Source organism: Camelina sativa, chromosome 3, assembly GCF_000633955.1.
Source record: "Camelina sativa cultivar DH55 chromosome 3, Cs, whole genome shotgun sequence".
In the NCBI taxonomy this organism is placed as follows: domain Eukaryota; kingdom Viridiplantae; phylum Streptophyta; class Magnoliopsida; order Brassicales; family Brassicaceae; genus Camelina; species Camelina sativa.
The window spans coordinates 10,044,232-10,070,533 of NC_025687.1; the positions used below are offsets into that span (position 1 = coordinate 10,044,232).

At 36.1% G+C, this 26,302-nt stretch overlaps 5 protein-coding genes and 1 pseudogene across 5 annotated transcripts; 3 read left to right on the plus strand and 3 right to left on the minus strand.

Moving 5' to 3' along the window:
- Positions 4,978-5,600, plus strand: LOC104778820. The gene has a single exon (XM_010503248.2). It carries the CDS (start codon positions 4,978-4,980, stop codon positions 5,467-5,469), a length of 492 nt encoding a protein of 163 aa, XP_010501550.1. The 3' UTR covers positions 5,470-5,600.
- Positions 8,340-9,503, plus strand: LOC104778821 (auxin response factor 4-like). The gene is made up of 2 exons (XM_010503249.1): positions 8,340-9,359; positions 9,453-9,503. Exons 1-2 carry the CDS (start codon positions 8,340-8,342, stop codon positions 9,501-9,503), a joined length of 1,071 nt encoding a protein of 356 aa, XP_010501551.1.
- LOC104778822 lies at positions 14,023-15,843 on the minus strand (annotated as a pseudogene).
- LOC104776319 (probable beta-1,3-galactosyltransferase 5) lies at positions 15,965-18,602 on the minus strand. Its single transcript, XM_010500359.2, has 11 exons — positions 18,330-18,602; positions 18,070-18,169; positions 17,904-17,962; positions 17,593-17,798; positions 17,430-17,493; positions 17,259-17,331; positions 17,050-17,170; positions 16,871-16,958; positions 16,650-16,775; positions 16,429-16,538; positions 15,965-16,331 (listed from the first exon to the last, which is right to left on the minus strand). Exons 1-11 carry the CDS (start codon positions 18,425-18,427, stop codon positions 16,183-16,185), a joined length of 1,194 nt encoding a protein of 397 aa, XP_010498661.1. The 5' UTR covers positions 18,428-18,602; the 3' UTR covers positions 15,965-16,182.
- Positions 19,375-22,411, plus strand: LOC104776320 (serine hydroxymethyltransferase 6). The gene is made up of 4 exons (XM_010500360.2): positions 19,375-20,760; positions 20,904-21,312; positions 21,713-21,814; positions 21,934-22,411. Exons 1-4 carry the CDS (start codon positions 19,681-19,683, stop codon positions 22,155-22,157), a joined length of 1,815 nt encoding a protein of 604 aa, XP_010498662.1. The 5' UTR covers positions 19,375-19,680; the 3' UTR covers positions 22,158-22,411.
- Positions 24,217-25,783, minus strand: LOC104776321. Its single transcript, XM_010500361.1, has 2 exons — positions 25,263-25,783; positions 24,217-25,152 (listed from the first exon to the last, which is right to left on the minus strand). Exons 1-2 carry the CDS (start codon positions 25,626-25,628, stop codon positions 24,517-24,519), a joined length of 1,002 nt encoding a protein of 333 aa, XP_010498663.1. The 5' UTR covers positions 25,629-25,783; the 3' UTR covers positions 24,217-24,516.

Consider the following 26,302-nt stretch of genomic DNA (forward strand, 5'->3'; position numbering starts at 1 on the left):
GCAGATCTTGGGCTGTAATCCACTCTCTCGCTTGATGTATGGCTGTAGATACAATATCCGGGCCATTTGGGGATTTCTTCTCAAATATCTTCTTGTTCCTGGTGGTCCAAAGCGCCCAGAGGATCCACGGCGACAAGGTTCCTTGGCAAATACCAGTTGGAGGTAAGCAGGTTAATTTGTTGGTTACTTCAATCCCCTGTCGAACATTGGTAATCATCTCCAGATTTGGTTTTTGTTTGAAAGGAGCTAGATTCCATACTTGCTTGGCCAAAGGGCAGTGGAAGAAGAGGTGGAGACTCGATTCCTGATCATTACAGTGGGGACAAACCGCATCCGGGTTGATATTCCTTTCCTGCAAGTTTCTCCCTGTTGGGAGAGCATTGTTTAGTACTTTCCAAAGGAGGAATTTCACTTTGGGCGAGCATCGAAAGTTCCACACTTCTTTGAGCCAGTTGAAGTCTCTCAGCGTCGCGTCTTGATGAGTCTGGTGATTACTTTCTTTTGATGCCTCATGGTAGCCAGATTTTGCTGTGTAAACTCCTGACTTGGTGGGGAGCCAGAGGTAGCGATCTGGGGCATTTAGCTTACTCGGTCTGAGGAGGAGGATTTCCTCCTCATGATGAGGTAAAATCTCTCGTATCTTCTCTCTATTCCAGGTCTTAGAGTTAAGACATATTAGATCATTCACACACAGATGTTGATAATCTTTTGGTGGTGGTCCTACAGGTGTTGCGGGAGAGGTCAGAGAGATCTAGGGGTCATACCAGACAGAAGAATCAGTTCCGGAGCCAATAGCCTTTCCCAATTGAGATTTCAATAAATCTCTCCCAATGCATATTCCCCGCCAGCCATGTGAGGCTGTTGATGAGGCCGAGCATGTGAGGAAAGACTCTGTTTTGCAGTATTTGCCTAGGAGAAGTCTTGCTAACAATGATTCTGGTCGGTTGAGGATTCGCCAGCTCACTTTCGCAAGGAGGGCGTCATTGAAATTGGTAATATCTCTAAAACCTAAACCCCCATCTCTCTTAGATTTTGTCATCTTGTTCCAGGCTAACCATGTCATTTTCTTTTTCTCTTCGGAGGAATCCCACCAGAACCGCGTGAGAGCGGATTGAATTCTTTTGCATAATGACTTGGGGATCTTAAAACATGACATAGTGTAAGTGGGCATTGCCGAGAGGACTGATTTAAGCATAGTTGTCTTACCCGCGGGAGAGAGGAACCTGGAGGAGTAGCTTCGGGATCGTTGTCTTATTCGGTCTATTATCTGGTTGAATAGGTCTCTTTTCTTCCTGCCAAACATCTCATGTAATCCCAGATACTTACCTAGACCTCCCACCTTTAGGATTCCTAGTAGACGTTGTGCCTCATTTTTTGTGTCCTCAGAAGTTTTGGATGAGAATGTAATTGCTGATTTAGCTTTATTTATCATTTGTCCTGATGCATTCTCATATTTCTTCAGGATGGTGAGGAGCGTTGAGCAGCTTTGGCCATCAGATCGACAAAAAAACAAGCGTTGAGAAGGTGGTTTACTCTAGGGCAGCCTAGAGCTATCCTTACTCCAGGGAGTCGACCATCACGCTGGTCTGGACTCTGCTAAAAAAACAAAACAAACTAAATATAACAAACAAATGGTCATAAAGTGTATTGCGGGTTAAAAAATAATATAAATATTTAGCCGCACAACAACTAGAAAATTTAGTTATTCCTCTATTTACAAAATATTCAATATTTAACAAATAGATACAAAATAAAATATAAATTATAATAGAAATTATATGTTAGTAGTATACCGCGGGTTAAAATCTAGTTAAGTTTAATACTTTCTACAGTCCATATAATTGCTTTCATTGGTACTAATAAACAAGTCTTTAAGAACATGTTAATGTACATCAGCATTTGCCCCAAAAAACAAAAAAATGTACATCAGCAAAAGTAAGTAATTAATCCCATTAGACATTAACAAACAATAAATATAGACATGAGTCACATGATATCCTATTCACAGATCCACTAGATGTTAAAAGCTGACAAATTATCTAAGAACTACAATGCCTAGCCTAGAGATATTAATAGATTATACCAATTTGGAATTTGAAATATAAGTAAATTAAGAAGATATCATCCTACCAATAGGGGCAGCGAAGAAGAAAGTAACACAAGTCAGAGTTACAAAATAAAATATTAAAAAGTTTCAACCTATTGGTGGTTTAAAATTAATCCCAATTAATTAACATGTCATCAGCTTCCCATTCTCTGAGATCCTATCCTAGTGTCCGTAAATCCCAAGGTAATAATAATAGTCTTTGTTTAAGAGCACCCTGACAAATCATAGGTATTGTAATCTTGGTTAAAGTTTAACTGTAGTTAATTATTGGGACCAACTTTTCATTTTTTTTGTCAAGTGTTAAGAGCCTGATTTATTATTATTAACGAAAAAAGAAATATAATGATACTATGTGAGTATATATGAAAAGGACAGAGGTTAGTGAGTAGCTTGTAGGTGTCTGTCAAATCGTTGCATGCCTAATATTCTTTTTCTTTTTTTGTTTTAATACTTCTTCTGTCTCTAAAATATATCGATGTTTAGAAGTTTTTACACATTTTAAGAAAACAATAATTATTGAGTTTAAATATATATATTTTTTTATTAAAGAGATATTATTTAATTTTAAACTAATAACAATTTAAAATTTAAAATATTTTAAATGATTATTTCTTAAAGTTTACAATATGAATGTTTGTGAGACAAAAAAAATATTCCAAAACAACAATTTTTACGAAAAGGAGGAGTATCACAAAGATTTACCAATTTTCTTAAGAAAGTGTATAAAGTATTTGTTTATTCCATTTTTACTGCGTTGGTCAAAGACATTTACCAAAGTTACAACAGTAAGATCTTTTGTCTCACCGGCCGATGTCTACGTCTTGTTTATTATGTCATGTCTGTGTCTGTCTTCTACAAACTGGATATATTGACGTTAATGTTAACAACAATAGAGTTAACAGACTAATAGCAATTATAATGTTTATTTTATTAATAAAATTTATCGTCAATATATATATCCATTTCTTTAGAATACCATGCATTGAGTTGGATTTAAACGTTTTTTACGTAATAATTTATATGTGATTGATTAATCTGTGTTTGGAAACCGAAGACTAACCATGGACTAAACAAGACTAATCCATGAGATATATAGAAAAAAAAACTAAATATCTTGCCAATCTGTGATTTTAGTACGAATACGTCAATTTACATGGAGTACCTTTGAAATCTGAAACGAAAGATTGAGTATGAACCTTTTGAAAGCTTTTTGTTGGAAAATGTATCAGGGTTAGAAGTCAATCCTAGGCCATGATTTCATTATATCATCCACTTTTCTCGGTGAATAGTTATGTTATTCTCTAAATTCTTTAGAAACAATAGTACTTTAAGATATATATATATATATATATATATATATATTAGTCGTAAATTTCAATACTTACAGCATAGTTGTGGTATAATTAAGCTTGTCATCTTAATGATTCTGATAGTTCGAAACATGGTTGAGCTGTGTTTCTGCACGTATGCTTTGCATTAACATTGCAATTTAAGAACTGAGTGGTGCCAACATATTTTAGATTTTACGGTAGTGTGGGTTTAGATATGGATTTTTTTTTTTTTTTAATTTATTGATTTTAAAGATGTAGTTTTCATGGATTCAGACATATGGGGTGTGAGATATTGACAATGAAGGCCCAAATGAAGACAAGAAGTATGGGAAATTAGGGAGTGGTCTCAACTTTGGGACTATGTTTGTCTGAGGTTGAAAAAGCCACCAAATGTGCCCATTCGTGTATTTAAAAAAATGAGCTTACATTATTTCTTTAACACACCCAACATAATGTCCCACCATGAAGGGGACACCTCCCTTTAGCTATCCCTTTCTCATTATTCTTGTGTTTTTATACTTCTTTGTTTTGTTACAAACAGTTGCAAAGAAGTACTTATTATTATTTGTTAGAAAAATTATAACAAAAGTATAGTCACTAGCACAACAAGAATTGTAGACGCATCATCCTAATACTAATGATGTTGTCTTTCACTTCTTTGAGAAATCTCGTGAATCATGACACTATTTAAATTGTAAATGGGCAATACGTACATTGCTTTTTTTATCTAAGTCTTGCAATTTGCAATACATTTGGATGTTGCGTAAAGGATCATTATTTGTAGTAATAAAATCATGAAGAGAGAACATCAATTAAGGAAATATGTATTCTTTCTATTTTTATATCTTTCATATTGTCCGAATATCTTTATGGTTCTCACATTCTTCAATCCTTTTGAATTTTTGTTCCTCACTCTCTTGATATGAACATAGACTCTTCCAAGATTTGTGGTTTGTGATAGACTTGATTGCCAACAACACTACCGTTTCCTCACTCAAAAATAAAATCGACTCCCAATACGTTATAGATTAGCGTAAAATTGTATTAGGCTTGATCCGTTTTTCTAATATTTGGTATATATGGATATAGGTTTGATTTCTAACTAACCACACTAATGTTCTCAAAACAGATTTAACACTAAATTTGTTTTATTAAATATTTATTTTTCCGGACGTAGTCCGGGCTCATACTATTTAGAATATAAACCGGAATTTTAAGGATATTGTTTGAACAATTTACAAAACACTGAGTTTTTTTGGACCATATATCAACGTTTATTTGCTACAAAAAATAAAAATAAATTAAGGATATTGTTCGAACAATATTAAATCATCGATGATATATATTTAGTAAACAGAAAAATCCTATAAAACCGTATAATATATACCAAAACCTAACTGAACAAATCCGGACTGATCCCTCCTCCTAGATCCAAGCCCTGCAGGAGTCCAAAACCTATATATATATTAAAGTATAAACAGAAGACAACGTTCCAACAAAGAGAAGAAACCCTAAAAAGCAAACCTCGTATTCTTTGTAATGGATTTTCATGGCGAAACAGTATCCCTCAACCATGAAATCGACCACAATCCTAAACTTGAAGACGCTGGGAGAATCAAAGTCTATGTGAGCATCCTAATGTCGGAAGATCCTATAAGAGATTGCCGGCCAATACTGGCTTTCTCCTTGCCTGCCAGAGAGTTTCAGGATAGCCTCACGGGGTATGGATGGGAACAACTGAATTGCTTAGAGGACGATGAACGTCTCAATGTCTCTCAGGTTGATTTTGCGAGGACGGAACTCAGTAGACTTGTCACTTACGTCATGTTCTACCCGGTTAACTATTCTCCATATTGTGCTCTGTCAATTTATATTACCTTTAAGCCCTGGAGGAGTACTCCTGCTATGGTTGAAGTGTATAAATCATTAATGGAAGAGACGACGATGAAATACGAAGAGTATAAGCATCTCCCTATAGATGAGAGTGTAATGCGCATCCAAGAGCCGAACTGGAACGTCTTTCACTTCTAGAAGGAAACACAACCCTGAGATTTTTTATTTATTTACTTAAATTTTTTGGTGTTATATTTTCTCTTATAAATAGGATTGAAGCTCGGTGGTGAACTTTCTCCAAGAGTTTGGGTGGGGGAATTAGGGTTTAACCGAGGGAAAAGAAGAAATTCTATTTAAGAATTTGTTTGCTATGTTACCTCATTGTTTTGTGTTTAATTTCTATTATCTTAAGTTCTTAATAAAGGTTTTGAGTTTTGTAATTTGTTTAGACTCTAATAGAGCACCACTGCTATCCGATTTAAAATGGCAAGTAAGTTTGTCCTTGAGTCTGTGTCAAGGAAATTATACAAGAAGAAGACGAAGTCCAGCTTCCATGATTTGTTTTGATGAGTTTAAAATGGGAGAAAGAGTCGTGACCTTACCATGTGGACACTAGTTGTATCCTCGAGTGGTTTGCCACCAATCATATTTGTCTATTGTGCAGTTTCGAGTTACCATGTGAGAGTTAGACGAACTACTACTTGCGGTAAAACGTGCTCAAGAATTTAGTTCAATTGTTTAAGGGGTTTCAGTCTTTGGCTTTTTTTAAGCTTACGAAAACAGAGAATTTAGGTAAATGGCTTTATATTATAGAAAGTTCAAAGTTGCATAAGTGATTGTGTTTGTTGTACATGTTGCTGAGGTTGATATGGTTGCTGATGACTCGAAATCACGAAATCAGCGAGAGAGGAGAGTATGTGAGGACTCTGTTGGAAAAATTAGTTAGAGACCAAGGCACTGTCCACGCATAATCACTTGAATCTAGTAGCCATGCACAGCTGATGGCGATTTGGTCCTGGACTGGAGTTATCTTCTTTCCATAGCGAGTGAAGTATAACTTGAATATCTCGTGTGTTGTGTAATGTGTAGTGCTATCTAATCGCTGGGATAGCAACGGCGACCCAAAAATAAGACGTCGACAAAGGCAAAAATCAAGTTGATCTGAAAAAAATACAGTCGCAGGAGATGGAATTTCCGTCGCTAGTTCTGGAGAAGCTGCCGTTGTTATTTATAGCGACTGATAAACTGTGCAAAAACCAGTCAGCTGCGACTAAATTGAAGAGGGATCTAAGATTCTCTCTCTTATTTTCTTATACTTTTTAGTTTCTATCGCTGTCGCAGCCATGAGGTGCCGAACAGATGCTAACGTTATTATAATATTAAATAATTTGTAAAAGTCATATGTCTGTTCCCCAAGATCATTGAGCTTTTCAAATTTTATTGAACTCTTGCTTTCAAATGTTCAAGAATGTGTTAATGTGTTATAGCCTTTTCTGCTAAACATGTGATAGATTTGGTCGACGACATTCAAACTCGTTTGAGATATTTTTTATATTATTTATTAAATTATTTTCACATTTTAGTTTCTGTTTTCAACTGAATTTGGAATTCTGGTTTATTCATTCTGATTTCTAAACTGGATTTTCACATAGTCACCATTAAGAAGTAGAAATTTCATATTGAGCAAAAAGTTTTTAGGAAGAAGCAATTCTGTTTCTGTTTTGACGTACCAAATTGATGTCAATATATCTCCAAACATTACCAATCACACACATTGATCAAATTGTGATTGAGCACATTGATAATAACCAAGTACAAAAATCATACCCTTAAACATATGTAATATATATAGACATTATTATTTTGAATGAATTTGTTATAGGGTATGATTTTTTTTTTTTTTGTAGTTGATATATATAATCGGTGTGCTAGGCTGCTTATTATTAAAGTTGAAAGTTACTCTTAACTAAACTCATGGTGTATAGAATTTGTTGAAATTTAAGGATTCATTCTCGCTCTCGGGCATATGCAACCAAACATGTTGAAGTCAACAAAATTCAAAAGTACCGTGTACTTGAAGTTAACTATATATATAAATATATATATATATATATATCTCTTTCCCCAACTCCTTTTTTACACACATAGATGCGTCCAAGAAAAGGAGCAAGATTTTGATTGTTTCAGGAGCGCGGAACCAAATTGATTTCAGAACCCAAACATTGATTTCAAGATTTTGATAGTTTCAAGATCGCACCCTTCGCAGGTAAAAGTCAATATATCTCTCTCGATCTCTCTTCCATTTTCTCTTTCGTTTCGTTTGAAGTCTAAATCACAAGAAACGATTGCTTCAGGAAGAAGTTGCTGAACTCAGAACCTCTCGTTCGCAGGTGAGAATCTCTCTCTCTCTCTCTCTCTCTCTCTCTCTCTCTCCTTCGTTTGAGTACGTTATCTTCTCTCGATCTCTTACTGTCTCTGTTTCGCAAGTATTTTAGAATCTGTTCGATAAGTTGAAGTTCCGATTCGAGTTCCATGAATAGGTTTGAGAAACGTCTAACACAACTAGTCTCTAATTAGAATCGGAAACAGTTTCGAGTCTTGATCGATGTGGTTGGTAGTCTCAATGTTGGAAAAAAAAGAAGGAGAAATTAACGTCTTTAAACAGGTTTGGGAATTGAGAACTCTCTCTGTTTTGACAAAATCTCTAGCTAGCAGATGTAATCTTTTCCTTTCCTGTCTAAAGAACGGATACAGTTTTGAGGCCTTGCAATGTTGTTGATGTGCTAGTGTCATTGTCGTCTTAGCCGATCGATTAGGAAGAGTTAAAATAATGACTATAAACTGGTTAAACTTTAAGGACTCTCTAACAGATGAATCGCCAAGGATTAATATTGGCAAACTAGAATATAATTGATGGGGGAAACTAGGGATTTTCAAACCAACCAAAACTCTGTTTTAGGATATACTCTCTGTATAAATAAAGTAGGTTTGAGTGACAAACCAACCAAAACTAGAATACTAATCTCTTGTCTTTCTTTGAACGGAAACAGGTGGAGAACCTTGCAAATATGTCGACGAATACAGATGATGGTACACCAGTTCACAGAGATCTTTGGAATGCGTGTGCTGGTGCTGATGTTGTAGCACCTTTCATGTCTGATCATGTCAAGTACATTCCTAAAGGGCACGCGGATCACTGCTCAGCTTCCTTGCAAGTATTATCATCCCTTGAGTATTTGCCTGCCATTCACTGTACTGTTCAAGGTAGGGTCATACTGAGTGCCGATCCTATGACAGATGAGGTATTTGCACAAGTTCATATTAAGCCGTGTTCCGAGAAATTTCGTGCTTTTACACCTAAGCCACCAACGGGGACTATGCGGCATATGATATCTACTTTAGCCAAGCCAATCGATGAGCCTGCGCATCTTCAACAACTCTCGCTTTCTCGGAGCTTTTTAGGTGTCTGCTCTGACCAGTTTACCACGTTTGCGGTGATAGATTTTGCTGAGAAAAGCTGGACGTTCAAGCTCATGTTCAGAGATGACCATCAAGATTACTTGCTGATTGATGATTGGGCTTCTTTTGTGAGAGACAAATCGGTTCAAGTTGGTGATGTCGTGCTCTTCTTGAGAGACCGCATTTTGGATAACACTCGTTTTGCTGTTAGGAGAGCTAGCTCGGTGAGCGTGGGAAGAAGAAACAATCTGAACCTTGAAGCGTTTAGCAGAGCACATGGAAGTTTAAGTCTGAATTTTTGTACCACGATTACATATTACCCAAATGATGTTAACTCTGACTTCTTGGTACCGGTACCTGCCTTCGAGAGTGTTCTTGGCTCCGACTGGGCAAGCGGTGTGAGGGTTAGTAAACGTGATGATCACAGAGAACATCAAGGCACCATTACAGAAGCAACGTTCAAGATATCATGTGATGGTACTTTGCTGACAAGTATATGGAAATGTATATCCGTGCAATGGGATGAACCGGGATGCTTCAAGAGGGATACATTTTCTCCATGGGAGGTCTCTTTGAAGACAAGCAAAAACGGGACTATGATGTTTGGTGTGGATCTTTCTTTGGTTCAGGTATTATACATACAAGCTTTATCTAAGTAGACCTCATTTCTATTATAAGTTTCGTGTTGGTTTGTCTGATTTTGTAACTCAACTATAACTCAGGGAACCACCAAGAAGAAGAAGAGAGGAAAAAGTAGACAAACACAGGCTTGATTTCTGATACAATAAGTACACCACATATTATTTGGTGGGACGTCTCCTCTGCTCTGCTCTATGGATTCGCAGCTTTATCTTCCACCACTAGGTCAACCAAAGTTGGATTTTTTTCTCTAAGTACATAAAATAGAATTTTTGCCACTTGAATATTTCCAGTTTTAATTCTCGACTCTTTGGATTATGTTCGCTTCTAGATCGGTTCTGTTAAAACATTAATCTGTAAAAAAAAACCTTTGGTCGAGCTCGAGCAGCTGTCAAAGATGTTAAGGTTTTTTCTCCAAGTACATAAAATAGAATTTTTCCCACTTGAATAATTTCAGTTTTAATTCTCGACTCTTTGGATTATGTTTTTTTTTTGGTAAGGGAGGGGAGACAATGTCTCCCAATTTATTCATAATAAAAGAAAATTACAGACAAACAGACCGTGAAAGGAAAAACCCAACCGAGTCCTGCAAAGCAATAGAACGGACTAGTTCCGGACATAAAACAAATGAATGGAAACCTAACGGAAGCGAAAACGCATAGTTAGCTAAGCCATCTGCGGACTATCCAGTCCTTTGAGATAAAATCATAGCACAAACGTATTAGGAAAGACAACGGATGAGAGTGCTCAATCCCTGTCGTTAAGAAACCCACCACCAGTTCTGAATCTACCTCCAACTCCACACGCGTTATACCCTTCTCCCAAGCAATATACAACCCATAATAAACTCCCTAAAGTTCCGCCAACAAAGCAGTACATATACTAATATTAAAAGCAAAACCTCTTTGGATTATGTTCGCTTCTCGGTTCGGTTAACACACTAATCTAAAAAAAAAAAATCTTTGGTCGAGCTCGAGCAGTCAAAGATGTTAAGGTGCAAAATTGACTGTCTAAGGTTTAAATTTAGTGTTTAGATTTCGATGTTTATTTTGTAAAATTACAAACTCAATTTATGTACATGCACATGAAATATACGTGTGTACTAATTCTTAGAAATTTTTTAAGATAAGGTTTTTTTGTGAAGATTTTTAGTTAATAATTTACGTTTTATGGTTAAGGTGCAAAATTGACTGTTTAAGGTTTAAATTTAGAGTTTAAATTTAAATTTAGATGTGTATTTTTTTTCTTTCTGAATAGTATCATAACGTCCTTTTTATGTATTATGCTTAGGTATAGAATTTAGTCAATTTACACAAACATAAGCACTTTATTTCAACTGCTCAAAGCATCAAACGACCGTAATCTCTTCCTAGAGACACCAAGGCACTCCTCCATACATACTCATTTGCCACTTAGTCTTTTCTTATTAGTTATATAAGCATCACCGTTGGTGATAGATTTGAAGTGTCTTTAATTAGACTAAAATTTATAAAAATAAATTATAATAAAATTAAATCCAATAGAAAAATGACATGTATGGTAAAAGTGTCTGAAGGATTTAGTGTATTCTCTAAGACATTCTTCTCTTTTCTGAGTTTCTCTTCATAAGTATCTTAAATTTGTTTTTTAGAAAATAAATACTAAAGACACCCATAATTATAACCAAAAGAGGTGGTGTAAGATTTTCAAATTTTAAATTTTTATTATTTAATTAAACTAAATTATAAATAATATTATCATAATTTAAGAGACATTCTTTACTGATGGATCAGATGCTCTTAACGATTAGAATTTAGCGTGTGCTAGTATAAAACTCATTTGGTTGTTGTTCTTCCATCAGAAGTCTGTTTGGACTGCTTGGTACATTTGGGAATACAAACAATTTTTTTTTGGGGTCATCAATACAAAGCAAAAGAACTCTTGGCTAGAAAATCAACTACTCCCTCCATTTTTTTTAAGATTGATTTCCTAAGTATTTTCCTTGTTTGAAAAATTGATTTTTAGACCCTAATTAATACATTTCTTTTTACTAGGTAATTTATTACAATTAGATAACTACATCTGATTGGTCTATTATTAAACAATCTTAATAATCTATAATATAATTAATGAAAGTTTCTTGATTGTGGTGTTATTTGTAAATTAAACGATTTTTAAAAAGTTAATGTTTCTTAATATGTGTGATAAACTCAGAAAATCAATCAATAAGAAACGGAGGGAGTACTGCATTAAGAGAGGATCAAACAAAAGGTAGGTGACATGAGAACAATTAATGCTATATCTCCATCTTAAGGTAACTCTAAAACTTTCTATTTTTAGTGATCTTATCAACATTGCTCTTTATTCTCTCTTATTTTATCTTTCAGTTTTTGTATGACTTAACCGTCATAACTATGTACAGTACTTTCCGCATTACTTTAGAATATACCTTTTATCAAAAATTATTTTTTTTTTAAAGAAAAAATTATTTTTGTATTTGGCTAATTACAAAAATTGGAAACAGAGTTAGATTAACGAAATTGGAAAACTTAAAACTTATATATATATAATATATATGAAAGTTAAAGGAAAGAAACCCTAAACTCCATCAGATCGATTCTCTTTAATTTTTTCTTTGATTGGTAGAGCAATGGAATCGCAACTATCCTTACGCCACGAAATCGACCACAATCCTAAACCCGAAGATGCTCGAACATTCCACATCCACGTAAGTGTCCTAGGGTTGGGCACATCAATTGATCCTACACTAAGTTTCGTGATCTCGTACGTTTGCTTCGAAGACATCGTGTTTGGCGGTCATTCTCATCAAGTGACAAGACTGAGGTACTGGTTGTGCTCAGTAGGGTTCACGTACCAATATGCATGCTTTGCTTGCTCTGAACTCACTGAACTTGTCTTTGATTTGATTTCATCGGTCTCCTCTCGAGATTGTGCTGTGTCAGTGTACATGACCTCTAAGGTAATTTCTCTTCCTCTACCTCCTTCTCCGACTGATGAAGAGGCCATTCAAGCATCATTGGATGAGACCACCAATGATATCCTGTCTAGACCGGCAAGTAAGCTTGCGGTTGGCTCTTTGTCAAGGAAACTATACAAGAACAATAAGGAGACGTCCAACGACTCTGACGCCAGCAAGTGCACAATTTGCATGGAGGAGTTTAAAACGGGACAGTTGGTCGTGACCTTACCCTGCAAACACGAGTTTGACGATTGCTGTATTGTGGAATGGTATGCGACCCGTCATGATTGTCCATTGTGCCGTTTCGAGTTACCATGTGAAAATTAGATAATTAGTACTTGGTTGACAAATTAAAGGGGTGAAAGGGAACTTGAGTTTTAAGGTTTGTCAATCTTGGGCTATTTATAGGTAGTGTTTTCAATTAATCTCTCCGACACTCTGTAATGATGATACCTTGAGACTCACAAAACCAGCTTGCATTTACGCCTTTGAATTACTTGAGCTTAGTGTATTATCCCAAAAAATCTAGAAACTAAAGTAATTGTTGACGGATGTATTTTTTTTTGTTTTGCTTTAAACATGTTTAACTACTATATCGATGTAACACTGTGCATACGTAAATGAGCCTTATATTAATTTCGTTAATATGAAATATCTCGTTAAAGTCTAAAGTAGTTTTGGTACCTTAGAAAAACCATTAGTAACAGCTATATTAACGTCGATGAGGTATTGCTAATTTTGTTGACGGGTGATATCTATATAGGCATGAAGTTCTAAGCCTTTATATGCGGTCTATGATGAGTAAACGAAGCTGCCCTTAACATCATTGTGTGATGCATTTCTATGCTAATATATTGGGCACAACCCATGAGAGCTAGAAGTCTTTAAGGGCATTGTTTCGTCTGCCACACTCACCTGCAAGAAAACTATAAAAGGTTTTCAAAGATTTTAACTTGAAATCCCAAAGGTTCATCAAAAAAAATTTAAAACTTTATGAATCGGATGTTATAGAACTTTCTAACCGTATATGTTACAAATATAATATAGAAAAGAAGGAATCACTGCTAACTCAAGCCTCATGAGAAAAATAAAATTTGTAATACTATTAATAGATGAAAAGACGAAGAACCTACCTTAGTTTCTTAACCCTAGGTCAATATTACATACCATGGACATCACTCTACTCATCCTCTGTGATTTTCTTATATATGTATTTTCTACAAACTGCATATAAGAACTTATCTCATTGCAAATTTGCAATAGTAATTATCAAGTAATTTGATCATAGGCGACCAAGTTACTATTAAAACGATAAAACGAACAATTTCTTAGATGAAAAGTTAAACTAAACAGCATACTGTTTCGTGGCTGCCAAGTTTGAAATTTATCAGATACAAATATATTTTTTCTGACTCACTCCACCAAACCCGTTATTGCAAGGCTAGCTGGATGATAAGTGGTTAAATAGATAGCATCCAATTTGTTGAAAATCTCATGCTCTTAGATAGAACAAATAAGGAAAGGAGATGGTATCATATATACAAAAAAAGCCACCACATAATTGATTGGGTGATGTTAGAAAATATTACAAGATATAAATTAAACTAAACAGCTTTAAGAGTTTAAACAATAATGTTTTGCAACAATCAAAGAACAAGGTTTTGGCAAATAAATAAAGGGCGAAAAGAGACACATCAGAGGATATGGATCCTACAGTTTGATGAAACTCTGGAAAGCTTCATAAGAGCATTGGTAATTCTCAAGTACGTATATATATCATTATCGTTGTCCTCTCCGTGATCCACTTTAACCCCCATGCACCTTGACAGTTTCAAGACATTTCAAATTTGCCAAGAAGTGAATCACCTGCTTCTGCTCACTACAAGTTCCGCTATACCCTGAAATGTTTAACACCTTCACTTGACATGTGGTTAAACAGCATACTCCCTCTTCCACCTTCTTGCTCTTCTTCTTAGGGATGCAAAGGCAAACGTCCCCACATATACTTGTAACTTTTTGCACAAGTCCCTAAAAGCGAAAGTAAATTCATACGTAGCAAAAATAAAACAAGAGTGAGTTGTTCATCAAATGAGATTTAATTTGTTATTTTTTCTTTACCTTGATGACTAAAGTTTCTAGGTTTGGCGAGCTGTTGAGAAGAAGTGGCACCACTTGCCAGCCTCTTTCTTTGTCACTCTCAAAAGATAAAGTAAGGAGGTTGTGAAACACCGGCATTGATTGACACAGAGAGTGCAAAACCTGATTTTATCACAACACAAAACAAAGATACATAGAATTTGAGACTTTCGTTAGCTAGCTAAGCGCATACGCTTCAAGATTGAAACAATATCAAACGAAAGAACAAATAGCAAATAAAACTGACCTCAAGCCTGAAGACAAGTGAAGGGTCCTAACATTATTTATGATTGCAACCAGTGCCGGCCATGAGGCCAAGCAAGGCAAGCACAAGCTTGCGGCTATAAATATAATAAGTAAGTAACAGGCTGTAAAAATTCCAAATTATCTTAGTAGTCTAGTGGTTAAAGTGACTGGGAGTCAATTATAGGTACAGTGTTCGATTCGTATATCATGCACTTGGCTATAAATTTATATCGTCCTCATCTGTACTGTCTTCCAGACCCGTAACATCACCCAAATAATCATTCACAGGATAATAAGAACTTATATCGTCCTCATCTGTACTGTCTTCATCCTCTGTACCGTCCTCGTCCTATGTATCACTACTAAGTTGCTCCCATGGTTGAAGATCGAGTCTCCCTTCTACCAGGGAACCCAAATTAGCCTGATAGCAACCCGAGACATGACCAGAATAGTCAAGGTACACAAGACTGGGAGCTTCAGGGAAATCGTAAAGGATGGTGAGTCGCTTGATGGAAGGGCTAAGGACGTTCCCACACCGAGTCGGGGGGACCACCGTCATCAGGATAATGTAGGAATAACTCCTCAAGCACAGGACAGCCAGAGATTAAATGCTCGTAAATGATATAATCTGCAAACGGAGCTGAGACGAGAGAGAGTCTTTTGAGCGCTGGGAAAAACACGCCCCCAGGAGGAAGACGACCGTGGGGATAAAACCCACCGCATATTGTGAGCTCAACCAGTGTGTTGCTAGTGAAGAACTCAGTCTCTATACTATACATACCTACGGTCTCCAAGTGAACTTCAACGAAGCCGCGCTCCATAACAGTGCGAATCCAACCTTCTAACTGAGATTCTTCATGCATATGTTCACAATTCAGATGGAATCTCCTTATCATTGAACCAGGATTGTTTAAGAGAGCAAGTGTTTTGTCCACGAACTCAGGGAAGACTAAAAAACGACCACCCGCCTCAGTCAAATCAAGATTGTCTACAAGACCACGCAGATTCCTCCACCTTTTGGAAAGAACCGATGTGGAAGCAGTAACGTGTGTCGGAAGAAACGACAGGATTTTGCCAAGAATCTCATCTGGGAGATTGCTAATTAAATCCTTAGCTACGCTTTTGGCACGCATAAACTCAAACAAATTAACAAGATTCACCTCCATTATCGATCAAGTGGCTCAGTTTGATCGTCTCAAATTGATAAGACCCGAGTTAGGGTTTATAATAATAAGCAAATTTTCTCATGCTTTGATATAGAAAAGTCCCATTCTCTCTTTCCATATTTTATTGTTTCCACAAACACAAAAACAAAAGGAAAATACTGAACTAAAAAGGTCTGTTTCACAAAAGAAAGTTAAATGAAGTAAAAGGTCTTCGGCAGCTTTTTCTCCCACTAAGCGAACTTTTTGGTTCTTTACAAAACAAAATATTCATCTCTTCTCTTATCCTTTTTCTCCTATGCAAGAGAGTTACAATTTCGCATCCCACACAGCTTTATTACCTTCGCCGCACATTACATGAACCATCCACATTCTATCGACTGATCTGCATACCCCACTACACTTCCAGTCGAATGACGCCACACACATTTCTCCGGCCTCTGCCCTCATTTCACAGTCTTTTGGAAAGAGAGAGTAATACAGCATGAGATAAAAACTAAAACATTCCCTTACTAATTTCTGAGGGCATATGAAGATATTAAAAAGAGCATTTACCTGGAGGAGTACCACAACAGAAATTACGATCATCGATTTGCTCAACCTCAAGACCGATGAACCATGACCCGAGTGTCACATCTTCATTTGCATACTTGTGCAAAATTGGCCTACAAAGTCATACATCAAATGCTTAACTAGCTAATTTTCATTTCCCTTGGTAAAACATATTGCAATCTATCAAGTATCCAATATAATATAACACGTAGTTAGTTACATACTGGTTAACAGATATGTATTTGGCAAGATCCTTTGAGATGGCATAGATCTGTCCTGTAGCATGTCGGAAATATTTGTTACCTTCTTCTCCAAATTTCCAAAACTCGGGTTCACGGTACTTGGCCGTCCTTGAGGAAAAAAAAAAGATGGTTTAAAATCCGAACAAATAGAGAATAAGAGTATTCTAAAAAAATGACACAATATCACACATTGGGAAGATTACTTTTTAGTAAGGACAGGTCCAGATTTCATACAACCAATATAGACCCTTGGCTTAGAACGGTGAAGAGCTAATGTGGAAGCAAGCGTACCTGAAAAGGCAAAGGGCTGAGCAAATATATTCAACATTTAAATCCAAGGAGAAAAAATCTTAACAGTATTCAAGAAACAGATTTTTGGTACCAAGATTGACATGAACATCATCATCAATCTTGACATAAAACTCAGCATCCCACTTTGCAACTGCACTAGAAAAGAAGCTTTTGGTTTTTGCAGACAGATTGTAATATCCTTCCACATGATCCTGCAATGATTAAAAATTAAAGCAAAATCAAGAAAACCGTAGATCCAAATCCTAGAAGAATCAAGCTTGGTGAGTAAATTGGTCTCACCAGCCTAAAGAAATCTTTGTATTGAGCATCTTCTGAATCAATTTCCTTATCCAATCTACTATTTGGCGTTGAACTGCCAACACATTCAAGAAAGAGTATTAGTCTAATCTTTTAAAAAAACATTACCCTATACATTGCATTCATTTCACTATATTCCATGAATTAATTCACCTGCGTCCAATCATGAATTTGATGACAATTCCCTTCTCTTGTTCCAATTTCTCTAGATTTTCCCCTGTGATAGATTTACATACAAAAAATTAATAAAGATTAGAGGCAATGAAGAATGAAAGTAATAACCAGAGAGATTTGAAGGAGGGACATCACAAAATACCCTGAGGCATCCAAGTCTCTCTAAGCGAATCGTGACGTTTTCTACTGCTAAACGCAGTGTTGATACCAATCACCATGAAAACTTTCTTCTTTTGGTTTTCTTCTGTTGAAGAATTGGTGGTGGCTGACACATCAACAACAACCTTTTGAGAGCTCTGTGTAGCAGAGAGCTGCTTCTGAAGCATAGAAACTGACTTATCTAATGATCTGCGTGGTCACAAGTGTATAATCATCAAAATCCTATTAATCAACATTCAAGTGATCTAAGATTTAAAAAAAAAAAAAAATCATTAGTAAAAAAGATTCACTCACTCGATGGCTTTATGAGTTTTTAAAACTTCTTCCATGACATCTTTTTCTTGTGATTTTTTCTGTATTTGAGGTAAAATACAAAGATTCAAAAAATAAGAGTTTGTTAGAACACCCAAATAACGTTTGTAAACAATTAAATGAGATTAAATTTTTTAAGGAATAATACTTTCTCATGAGCATAGTCTTCGGAAACGATCTTAAGTTCCTGATCACGCCGGTGCTGTAAAATGAGCTGGCTACCTGATTCCGACGAACCTGATCGCAATCTGAAAATTACAACAACAACAACATAATGAAAAAGCAAGAAGACATGATTTCAATTTACTATATAACCGTAGAAAGATTAATTGATGAAGGAGAAGGAAAAAAAAAGGAAAAAAACTCAAAAACATTAAACAAGCTAGCAAAACCAAACAAAAACAGAACCTGGAAGTGAAGATTGCTCCGAGGAAAAAGCATGAAATGCAGAGAAGAGGAACCCATGTCAAGGTAAGTTTCTTGGAGACTTTGTTGGTGTGCTTCATGGTGAGAGCACAAGAGAGAGAGAGAGAGAGATCGAGAGATGAGAGAAGCGAGAAGAAAAATTTTCAATAACGGCAAGGCAAGTTACTACAACATGCAGTGAAGAAAATTAGTAACACTCTCTTTATATATATTAAATGCAAAGTTTGACTGTTTAGTATTCAAAGTCATCTAAGTATGGCAGGTGATTTACTTCCATTTATATATATGTTCAAAGAAAAAATGAACTTCTTGACTAAACAAACATAAACAAATTAAATAACCTTATATGGTTTTATTGAATTTTAATTACTTTTTTTCTTAACTCTCAAAACAGTTTTTCATATGAACCACACAAGTTTTGTGATACTTTTGGAAGTTAAAGATTTTTTTTTTGTGGTTCTAATTATAGGAAATAAAGCATTCAAAACTGCAGTTAAGGAAAATTATCATACGGAATTTATAACTCATTTTATTAACAAATATTCGTATTTAATTCAATCAACCAATCAAATATATTCAAAAGTTTCACTTAGAAATAATAGTGTAGATGATAGTTACATGTATTTCATTTTGGGTTTTGTTGTGTTACGATATCATGAATTCTTCTTCAACATGCAAATTGTATTCACTAAAGAAAGGAGATGCGTGTGATTCAACTAATTTTTAATTCATTGACAAGCATTTAATTACATTACATTTTATTTTATAAAACATTACAAAACGCTTTTTCATATGGTTGGTCTCTCGTAAACGTTTTTGGTGTGATTGGTTTGCTGCAACATAGCGTTTGTTGGTATTATGTATGAATGTAACTAAACCAATCAATTCAAATCCTTCCTAAACCGAAATAAAGTCACCGGCTACTCGCGGTTGAAAAGTATGCGGCGTCTAGAATCAGTCATGTTGCCGTCTTTACCTATTCAGCCGGTAACCCTTCCAAATTCCATTTTGCGTTTCTTCCCAATTGGCCAATTCTCTCCTTCTCATCAAAGTATCAAACCATAGCTTCTGTATTCATCCGACGAGAGAGAGAGAAGAAAAAAGCAAAATTCGACTTTTTTTCTGGGTTTTTAATCTTTTAGGGTTTCTTCGAATTTGGGTGGAAACCTCAACCTCATCACAAGATAATCATAAAGGACGAAGCTTTCGTTGTCTCCATTGTTGCAGAAACTGTTGTCTCTATTGCTTTTACAGCTAAAAAAGGACGAAGCTTTTAGGGATTCTCATCGTTCTCGCTTTCGATTATTTTTGTGGGTTCTTCTAGATTTTGGTTATGGATCGTACTGCTCAATCAGATCTCTCGTTAGGATTTGGTAGCTCCCACGCTTTGCCGCTACCTCCAAGAATCCCAATTGCTGATGATTCAATCACGCTTCAGATTGATTCTAGTTTCCGTCCATCTTCAAATCCAATACCTCCTGTTCCGCTTCAGCTCCTAGAGCAGAGGTTCGATTTCACCGGATCGCGTAGCCGAGTCGTTGAGGAAGACGATGACGTTGTTGTTGGTGATAACGATGTAGAAGATGGTGATGATGATCAAAGGGAAGAAGAGGAGCAGTTTATTCTATTAGGTCATCCCATGAAGTTTAAACGATCTAGAGTTGGTAATTCCAATTCAGTCTCATCATCAAGTTCTTGTAAGAGATTTGCGATTGATTCAGGGGTTGAGAGTAGACGAGCTGGTGTTAGAGCTTGGGGTAATCAGTCGATTGAAGAAGCTGATCCTGAGATTTACGAGTTTATGGAAAAGGAGAAACAGAGACAGTTTAGAGGTATTGAGCTTATAGCTTCTGAGAATTTCGTGTGTAGGGCAGTGATGGAAGCTTTGGGATCTCATTTGACTAATAAGTACTCAGAAGGGATGCCTGGAGCTAGATACTATACAGGGAATCAGTATATTGATCAGATTGAGATTCTTTGCCAAGAGCGTGCTCTTACTGCTTTTGGATTAAATCATGAGAAATGGGGAGTTAACGTGCAGCCTTATTCGTGCACTTCCGCCAATTTCGCTGTTTTTGCTGGTCTTTTGATGCCAGGTGAACGAGTTATGGGATTGGATTCTCCCTCAGGTGGTCATATGAGTCACGGGTATTACACGCCAGGTGGGAAGAAAGTCTCCGGTGCGTCTATATTCTTTGAGAGCTTTCCATATAAGGTTGATCCTCGTACAGGGTATATTGATTATGATAAGCTTGAGGAAAAGGCGCTTGACTATCGTCCGAAAATACTTATCTGTGGTGGGAGTTCGTATCCGAGAGACTGGGAATTCCCTAGGTTTAGGCATATTGCAGACAAATGTGGAGCTGTGTTGATGTTTGATATGGCTCAAATTAGCGGTCTTGTAGCTGCCAAGGTAATGTTCATCTCTGTTTCCATATTGTGTTATTGATTGTTTCTCTTTGGCATCAGTCACCAAAACTTGAGGCTTAAGCACTTGATCTTTGTGTTTATTAAGTGACATTAAACTATTTTCTTTGCTCTCTCTTAATGTTGTAGGAAAGTCCAAATCCGTTTGACTATTGCGATATTGTTACCTCAACGACACACAAGTCTCTCCGTGGACCTAGGGGTGGTATCATATTTTATAGGAGAGGCTTGATGAAGCCCAAGAAGCCAAGCATGAATCCTAATCACTGTGAGAGCAATATCCAATATGAGTACGAAGAAAAAATCAACTTTTCTGTCTTTCCATCGTTGCAAGGGGGGCCTCACAATAACCATATAGCTGCTCTAGCCATTGCCCTCAAGCAGGCCGCTTCACCAGAGTACAAGCTTTACATGCGACAGGTCAAAAAGAATGCCAAGGCTTTAGCATCTGCTTTGATAAGCAGAAAGTGCAAGTTGGTAACAGGTGGCACCGATAATCATTTGCTTCTCTGGGATCTGACTCCTTTGGGCTTGACAGGTATGGGATTCCTCTCTTAGCAGATAAGGAAATGATTTATCACACTATGTAATGTAAATGTATGCCTCATATAAGCTATTGGCAGCATTGCAAGTGTGTCTGATTTTCCATGGTGTTACATCTGCTTAACCATTTGCCGTGGGTCTATAGGCAAAATTTTACCATCTTAGAGTATCTATTATTTCTCATCTCTCTAGGTTGTGGATAGCCTACATGACTAGCTTGATGGCCAGTGATCAGTCTGAAATTTATTATCAAACTTATTTGAGATCGTTACTAAAAAACTTAGTTGTCTAGTTTCCCAAAATCAAAGTCTTATTTTTTTGACGTCTGTACAAATTACAATGCATAGGGTTAGCTTTGTGACCAGAACTCAAGTCTTCCGCCTTGTGATTTTCAGGCAAGGTGTATGAGAAAGTATGCGAGATGTGCCATATCACTGTCAACAAAGTCGCCATTTTCAGCGAAAACGGCGTTATTTCCCCTGGAGGTGTGAGAATAGGTAAGCAAAACCAAATTCTCAATGAAACCTCAACACTCTGGAACTAGAAAGAAACTCAAGTCTGTTTTGAATTCTTTATTCTTGTTGTCTGATTCTTGACAATGGGGCTCATGTATCAGGCAGTCCGGCTATGACCTCAAGAGGTTGTTTAGAATCAGATTTTGAGACAATGGCTGAGTTTCTATATAGAGCTGCTCAGATAGCAAGTGCTGGACAAAGGGAGCACGGGAAGTTGCAAAAGGACCCACTGAAAAGCATCTATCACTGTAAAGACATTGCAGATCTCCGGAACCAAGTCGAAGCTTTTGCTACTCAGTTTGCAATGCCTGCGTTTGACATGTGAGTCAGCCAGAAGAACGAGACCAGCTCAATCTCTCTCATTTTTTTTGTTGCCATGGTAATCTAAATCCATACACCAATATCTCTATTTTACATATATCAACATTACCTCAAATTTATGCTAAACTTAGATCAATATTTGGGTGGGGGAGAAAACAAACTTATGTGTGTTGCTACTACTATGGTCGGTTAATTCTTTATTGCTTGTGTACATAGACAGATATTAGGGGTTTGTTGGGTATTAGTGTATCCTTTATATGTTCTTTTTTCAAGTGGTAATAATAAAATATGGGAAGAAAAAAATAAAAATAAAAATCCTGGGAAATTAGCTGTAATGCAGTTGAAATTTTTTTTTTTATATATAGAAAAGTGGGAATAATATACTTTCAGGATGTTTGTTTATATGTTGGGGAACACAAATAATTTCTGTAACCAGAGGAAAACTTGCTTCTGACCTCAATCATTGCTATTTTCCTTCGAGAATTAAAATCATTAATATTCTGAAGAAGTGAAAAAAACAAAACCACTGTGCCAAAAGGAATAATACATAATTAGTTTATTTGTTATGAATATATATTTTTGTTATTATATCATTGTGTTTATTTGGTAAAAATCAGCTAAGAAAGTTTGGTGTCCTACTGAGGAGGCAAAGCATGGACTTCTGGTGAGAGTCTCTAAAAGCATTTAGATTCTGCCATTTTCTTGGTTTTGATAATGACATCTCTCCCAATCTATAGTATATATAGATTGGCTAAAGAGACAAATTAAAGAGATAGGAAAAGGGTTTTTAGTCACACAATTTAGTTGTTACTAAATCTTCTTGATTATGTTCTTAAAGGTTGTTAGTAGTAGCTTAGATGAAGTTCTTAACATCCATGGGAAGTCTAGTGTTTTGTAAACACTTAGTGAAGTTTGATTTTTTGGAATGATTGTTATTAAGGGAGAGTAAGATCCAGGGTTGAAAAATTATTTCCGGCCATAAGTGGCTTTAAATGAATTGATTTGTACTCATTTAGCAGATTTTGATAAAATAAATGCTACTACTACAATGTTTAGACTGAGACATGATTGTTCTCTAGTGCCTTTTAACTTTTCTTTTCTCTATTGGAAATCAAGAATCAAGAGAGCTAATAGTAATGGGAATTGGCACTTTTGGTACTTTGATTACACATATACCAAGTGATTTTTTGAGGGTTGATATTTTACTGATAGATTGATTACAAAGAACCAAAAAAAAAAAAAAGAATAGTTTGTCGAAGATGTTCTTTTTGGGTTTAGAAAAAGGAGAAAGAAAAGCAAAGATGAGTGAATTGTGTGTAAAGCAAAAAAAAAAAAGATTAAAATATTTAAGTAGTATAAGAAACTTAAAGAAGTAAAACAAGGAGTGCTTTAAAACAGTGAGTGGTGATGGGATTTAGGGTGTGAAATTGGTAATAATCATAATTATTGACACAAAAGCCACCAAATGGTGTGCCCAAAGCATATATATTTAGATGAGAGTGCCAAAAGACAAATCTGCTTTACAAAGGATCCATTTTCATCATTAGTATTGGATTAACACCACAAATTCAAAATTAACAATCTCTCTTGACCTCCTCCTATGTGAATCAAATCAAATCCAATTTTTTATCATTGGCTATTTTCAATTTACCTTTCCTTCTCCAACTATCTCAAGGAGACAACAAGCACCCCATTTTGACCAATTGCTTTTTTCTTTATTTAACTTGTGCTAGTCTAATGATATAGTAATAGGTCACAAGTTACCCCATAGAGTGTGCTATTACTGAAGGTGGATGATCAATTCATTTTAGTAAACTTTCACTTGAGTATTGTCATTTCGCTTATTTTAGGTTCGGTCTTGTTATCTATAGACTATACCGACAAAAGAAATATACATTCCCCTTTTTTTTATTTCTTTTGAACAACAGAAATATACATTCCCCAACTAATGTAAATCTAATGTTTATATAAAAAAAAATTTCCAAGTCCAAACACACATATACCAACTCCTCCATGTTTTGAAACCTTCCAGAAGAACACAACATCTTGCAACGGCAGGGAACTACCAAAAACTGAAAAAGCAGACATATACTTTAGATATGATTCAGAGAATCACTCCATTTCTAGAATTACATATATAAACATCAAAATACTAAAATGGAGCAAGAATGACAAAATTCTCAAATTCCACTTTTTTTTTTCATAACAACAAAGATAAAAATAAAATAAAAAGTTACAACAACTCCCTACCAACTGATTCATCTAAAAGCCTACACATTTTTTTTTTCATTTTTTTTTTTTTTTTGTAAACTGAAAAAATAAAAAAACCAAAATGTCAGCTTTTGAGAGATAGAGAGAGGGATTCATCTATGGCTGCAGAAATCCAAAAGCTTTTTTCTTCCTTCAACAATTTCATCAAAGAAATCATCGATTTGGGCCACTATACTCTCTGTACCATTCCTTAAATTACTAAAATACCCTTTCAGATTCTCCACTCTCTCTCTCAGCTCCCTCTCTTCCTCCTCCCCTTCCTCCCTCTCTCCTACGCCGCAGAACCGCCGCTCCAGCTCCGCTTTAAGCTCCTCCAACGCAGCTTTGCTCCGTCGGTACTCATGCATCAGTATCCCTTTCCTCATCCCCATCCTCCCGACCTCAGCCGCCACTCTCTGCTGCAACCTCCCCATCGCTCCGGCGAAACCTCCGGCTTGACTCTGCGTTATTATCTGCGTCTGTGTCTGCGTTGTTGCGTCTCCAGGGAAACAGTAGACGAGACCGTTCATTAATACCATGAGGAGAAGCGAACTCATGCTCCTCGTCGCGTAAAGCACGCCTCGGAAACCGCTGAATCCGTTTTGTAGCTTCGTCGACGATTCTATCGCCGTCGCCGACGTTTGCTCCGACCAAAACGGAAACCTTTGAACTCGGTTCTCCATTAATGCTCTGTTTACTTCCTCTATCCCAATCGCTTCTCTCCTACATCCTGATATTGCCCTTATCACCTAAACCACCATTAACAAGCAGACAACAAAAAAACTAAAACTTTGATCCAAAAAACACTAAAAAGATTCAAACTTTATAAGAAAAAGATTCGATTTTTACGATCACCCACCTGACGAGAAAGCTGAGGTGAGAGACGAAGGTGGTGGTGATGACCATCGAGTGTGGAAGCGATTGAAATCCCGGCGGAAGAGAAGTTTTCGACAGAGGAGACGGCGGATTTGATGACGAGACAAGCTTCCCAAAGTTTGGAGCTTTCGTCCATATACTCATCGAGCCATTTGTCACCGACGGGAAGCTGAAGTTTCTGAACCAAGAGAGTGAGATGTGAGTGAGAGGTTCGGAGAAGACAGAGAGCTCTCTGTAAGAAGTGTACGGACATGAAGTTGTTCGAAAGGTAAACTCTTTCGAGATCTTCCATTGATCTGTTTAGAAATGAGTAGAATCCGTTCACTGAGTTTGCAGAGGACGGATCCATTTTTGATGAGTTATATATTTAACAAAGAAGAAAGCTTTCAAAGATCTGATTTTTTTTTTTATGTTTTGGGTTTTGGTTGGTCGATGATCAATGAGAAGATATTAAGAGAGAGAGAGAGAGAAGTGAGGAAATTGGGGGAGAGGGAAAAAGAGAAGAGGAGAATAAAAAGGTTATATAGAGATTGGGATGGTGTATCTATGTATTCATGTACGTAAATGTCATCGTATGTATGTATGTGTAGATGAAGAAGAAGAAGAAGAAAGAAGTTGAGGTTTTTGATTCTAATGGATGAAAGGGATTGTTGGGTACAATGATGGATGTTTCCTACTGAGGAGGAAAGATGATTGGTAATTTTGTCTATTTTTGTATATATTTTTTTTTGTTTTCCATAATTTTCTTTATTTCTTTTTAAAATGGGTTATAGTACTACAAGAAAATAAAGAAATTATGGAAGAAAATAATACATATTGGATATCTATCTTCATTTGTGGGTCTTATTACACTTGAAGATATATGAAAATTAAAAATTGTAATGAGTTTGTTTCTTTTTGTAGAAGATACTCATGAGCTATCTTCCCTTTTTTTTGGTCTTTGGAGAAATTGATGCTTCGTCTGAATAAAATCTCTAGTTGTTCGATATAAACAGAAGAATATAAAAAAGAAAACAAAAATTT

Coding starts and splice junctions, on each gene's coding strand:
- LOC104778820 (XM_010503248.2), top strand. CDS start 4,978: ATGGATTTTCATGGCGAAACAGTATCCCTCAACCATGAAATCGACCAC.
- LOC104778821 (XM_010503249.1), top strand. CDS start 8,340: ATGTCGACGAATACAGATGATGGTACACCAGTTCACAGAGATCTTTGG. Junction 9,360..9,452: donor TGGATCTTTCTTTGGTTCAG/GTATTATACATA, acceptor ACTATAACTCAG/GGAACCACCAAGAAGAAGAA.
- LOC104776319 (XM_010500359.2), bottom strand. CDS start 18,427: ATGAAGCACACCAACAAAGTCTCCAAGAAACTTACCTTGACATGGGTT. Junction 17,332..17,429: donor AAATTCATGATTGGACGCAG/GTGAATTAATTC, acceptor ATGTGTTGGCAG/TTCAACGCCAAATAGTAGAT. Junction 16,776..16,870: donor GGACCTGTCCTTACTAAAAA/GTAATCTTCCCA, acceptor TTTTTCCTCAAG/GACGGCCAAGTACCGTGAAC.
- LOC104776320 (XM_010500360.2), top strand. CDS start 19,681: ATGGATCGTACTGCTCAATCAGATCTCTCGTTAGGATTTGGTAGCTCC. Junction 20,761..20,903: donor GCGGTCTTGTAGCTGCCAAG/GTAATGTTCATC, acceptor TTAATGTTGTAG/GAAAGTCCAAATCCGTTTGA. Junction 21,313..21,712: donor GACTCCTTTGGGCTTGACAG/GTATGGGATTCC, acceptor TGTGATTTTCAG/GCAAGGTGTATGAGAAAGTA.
- LOC104776321 (XM_010500361.1), bottom strand. CDS start 25,628: ATGGATCCGTCCTCTGCAAACTCAGTGAACGGATTCTACTCATTTCTA. Junction 25,153..25,262: donor CACCTCAGCTTTCTCGTCAG/GTGGGTGATCGT, acceptor ATGGTGGTTTAG/GTGATAAGGGCAATATCAGG.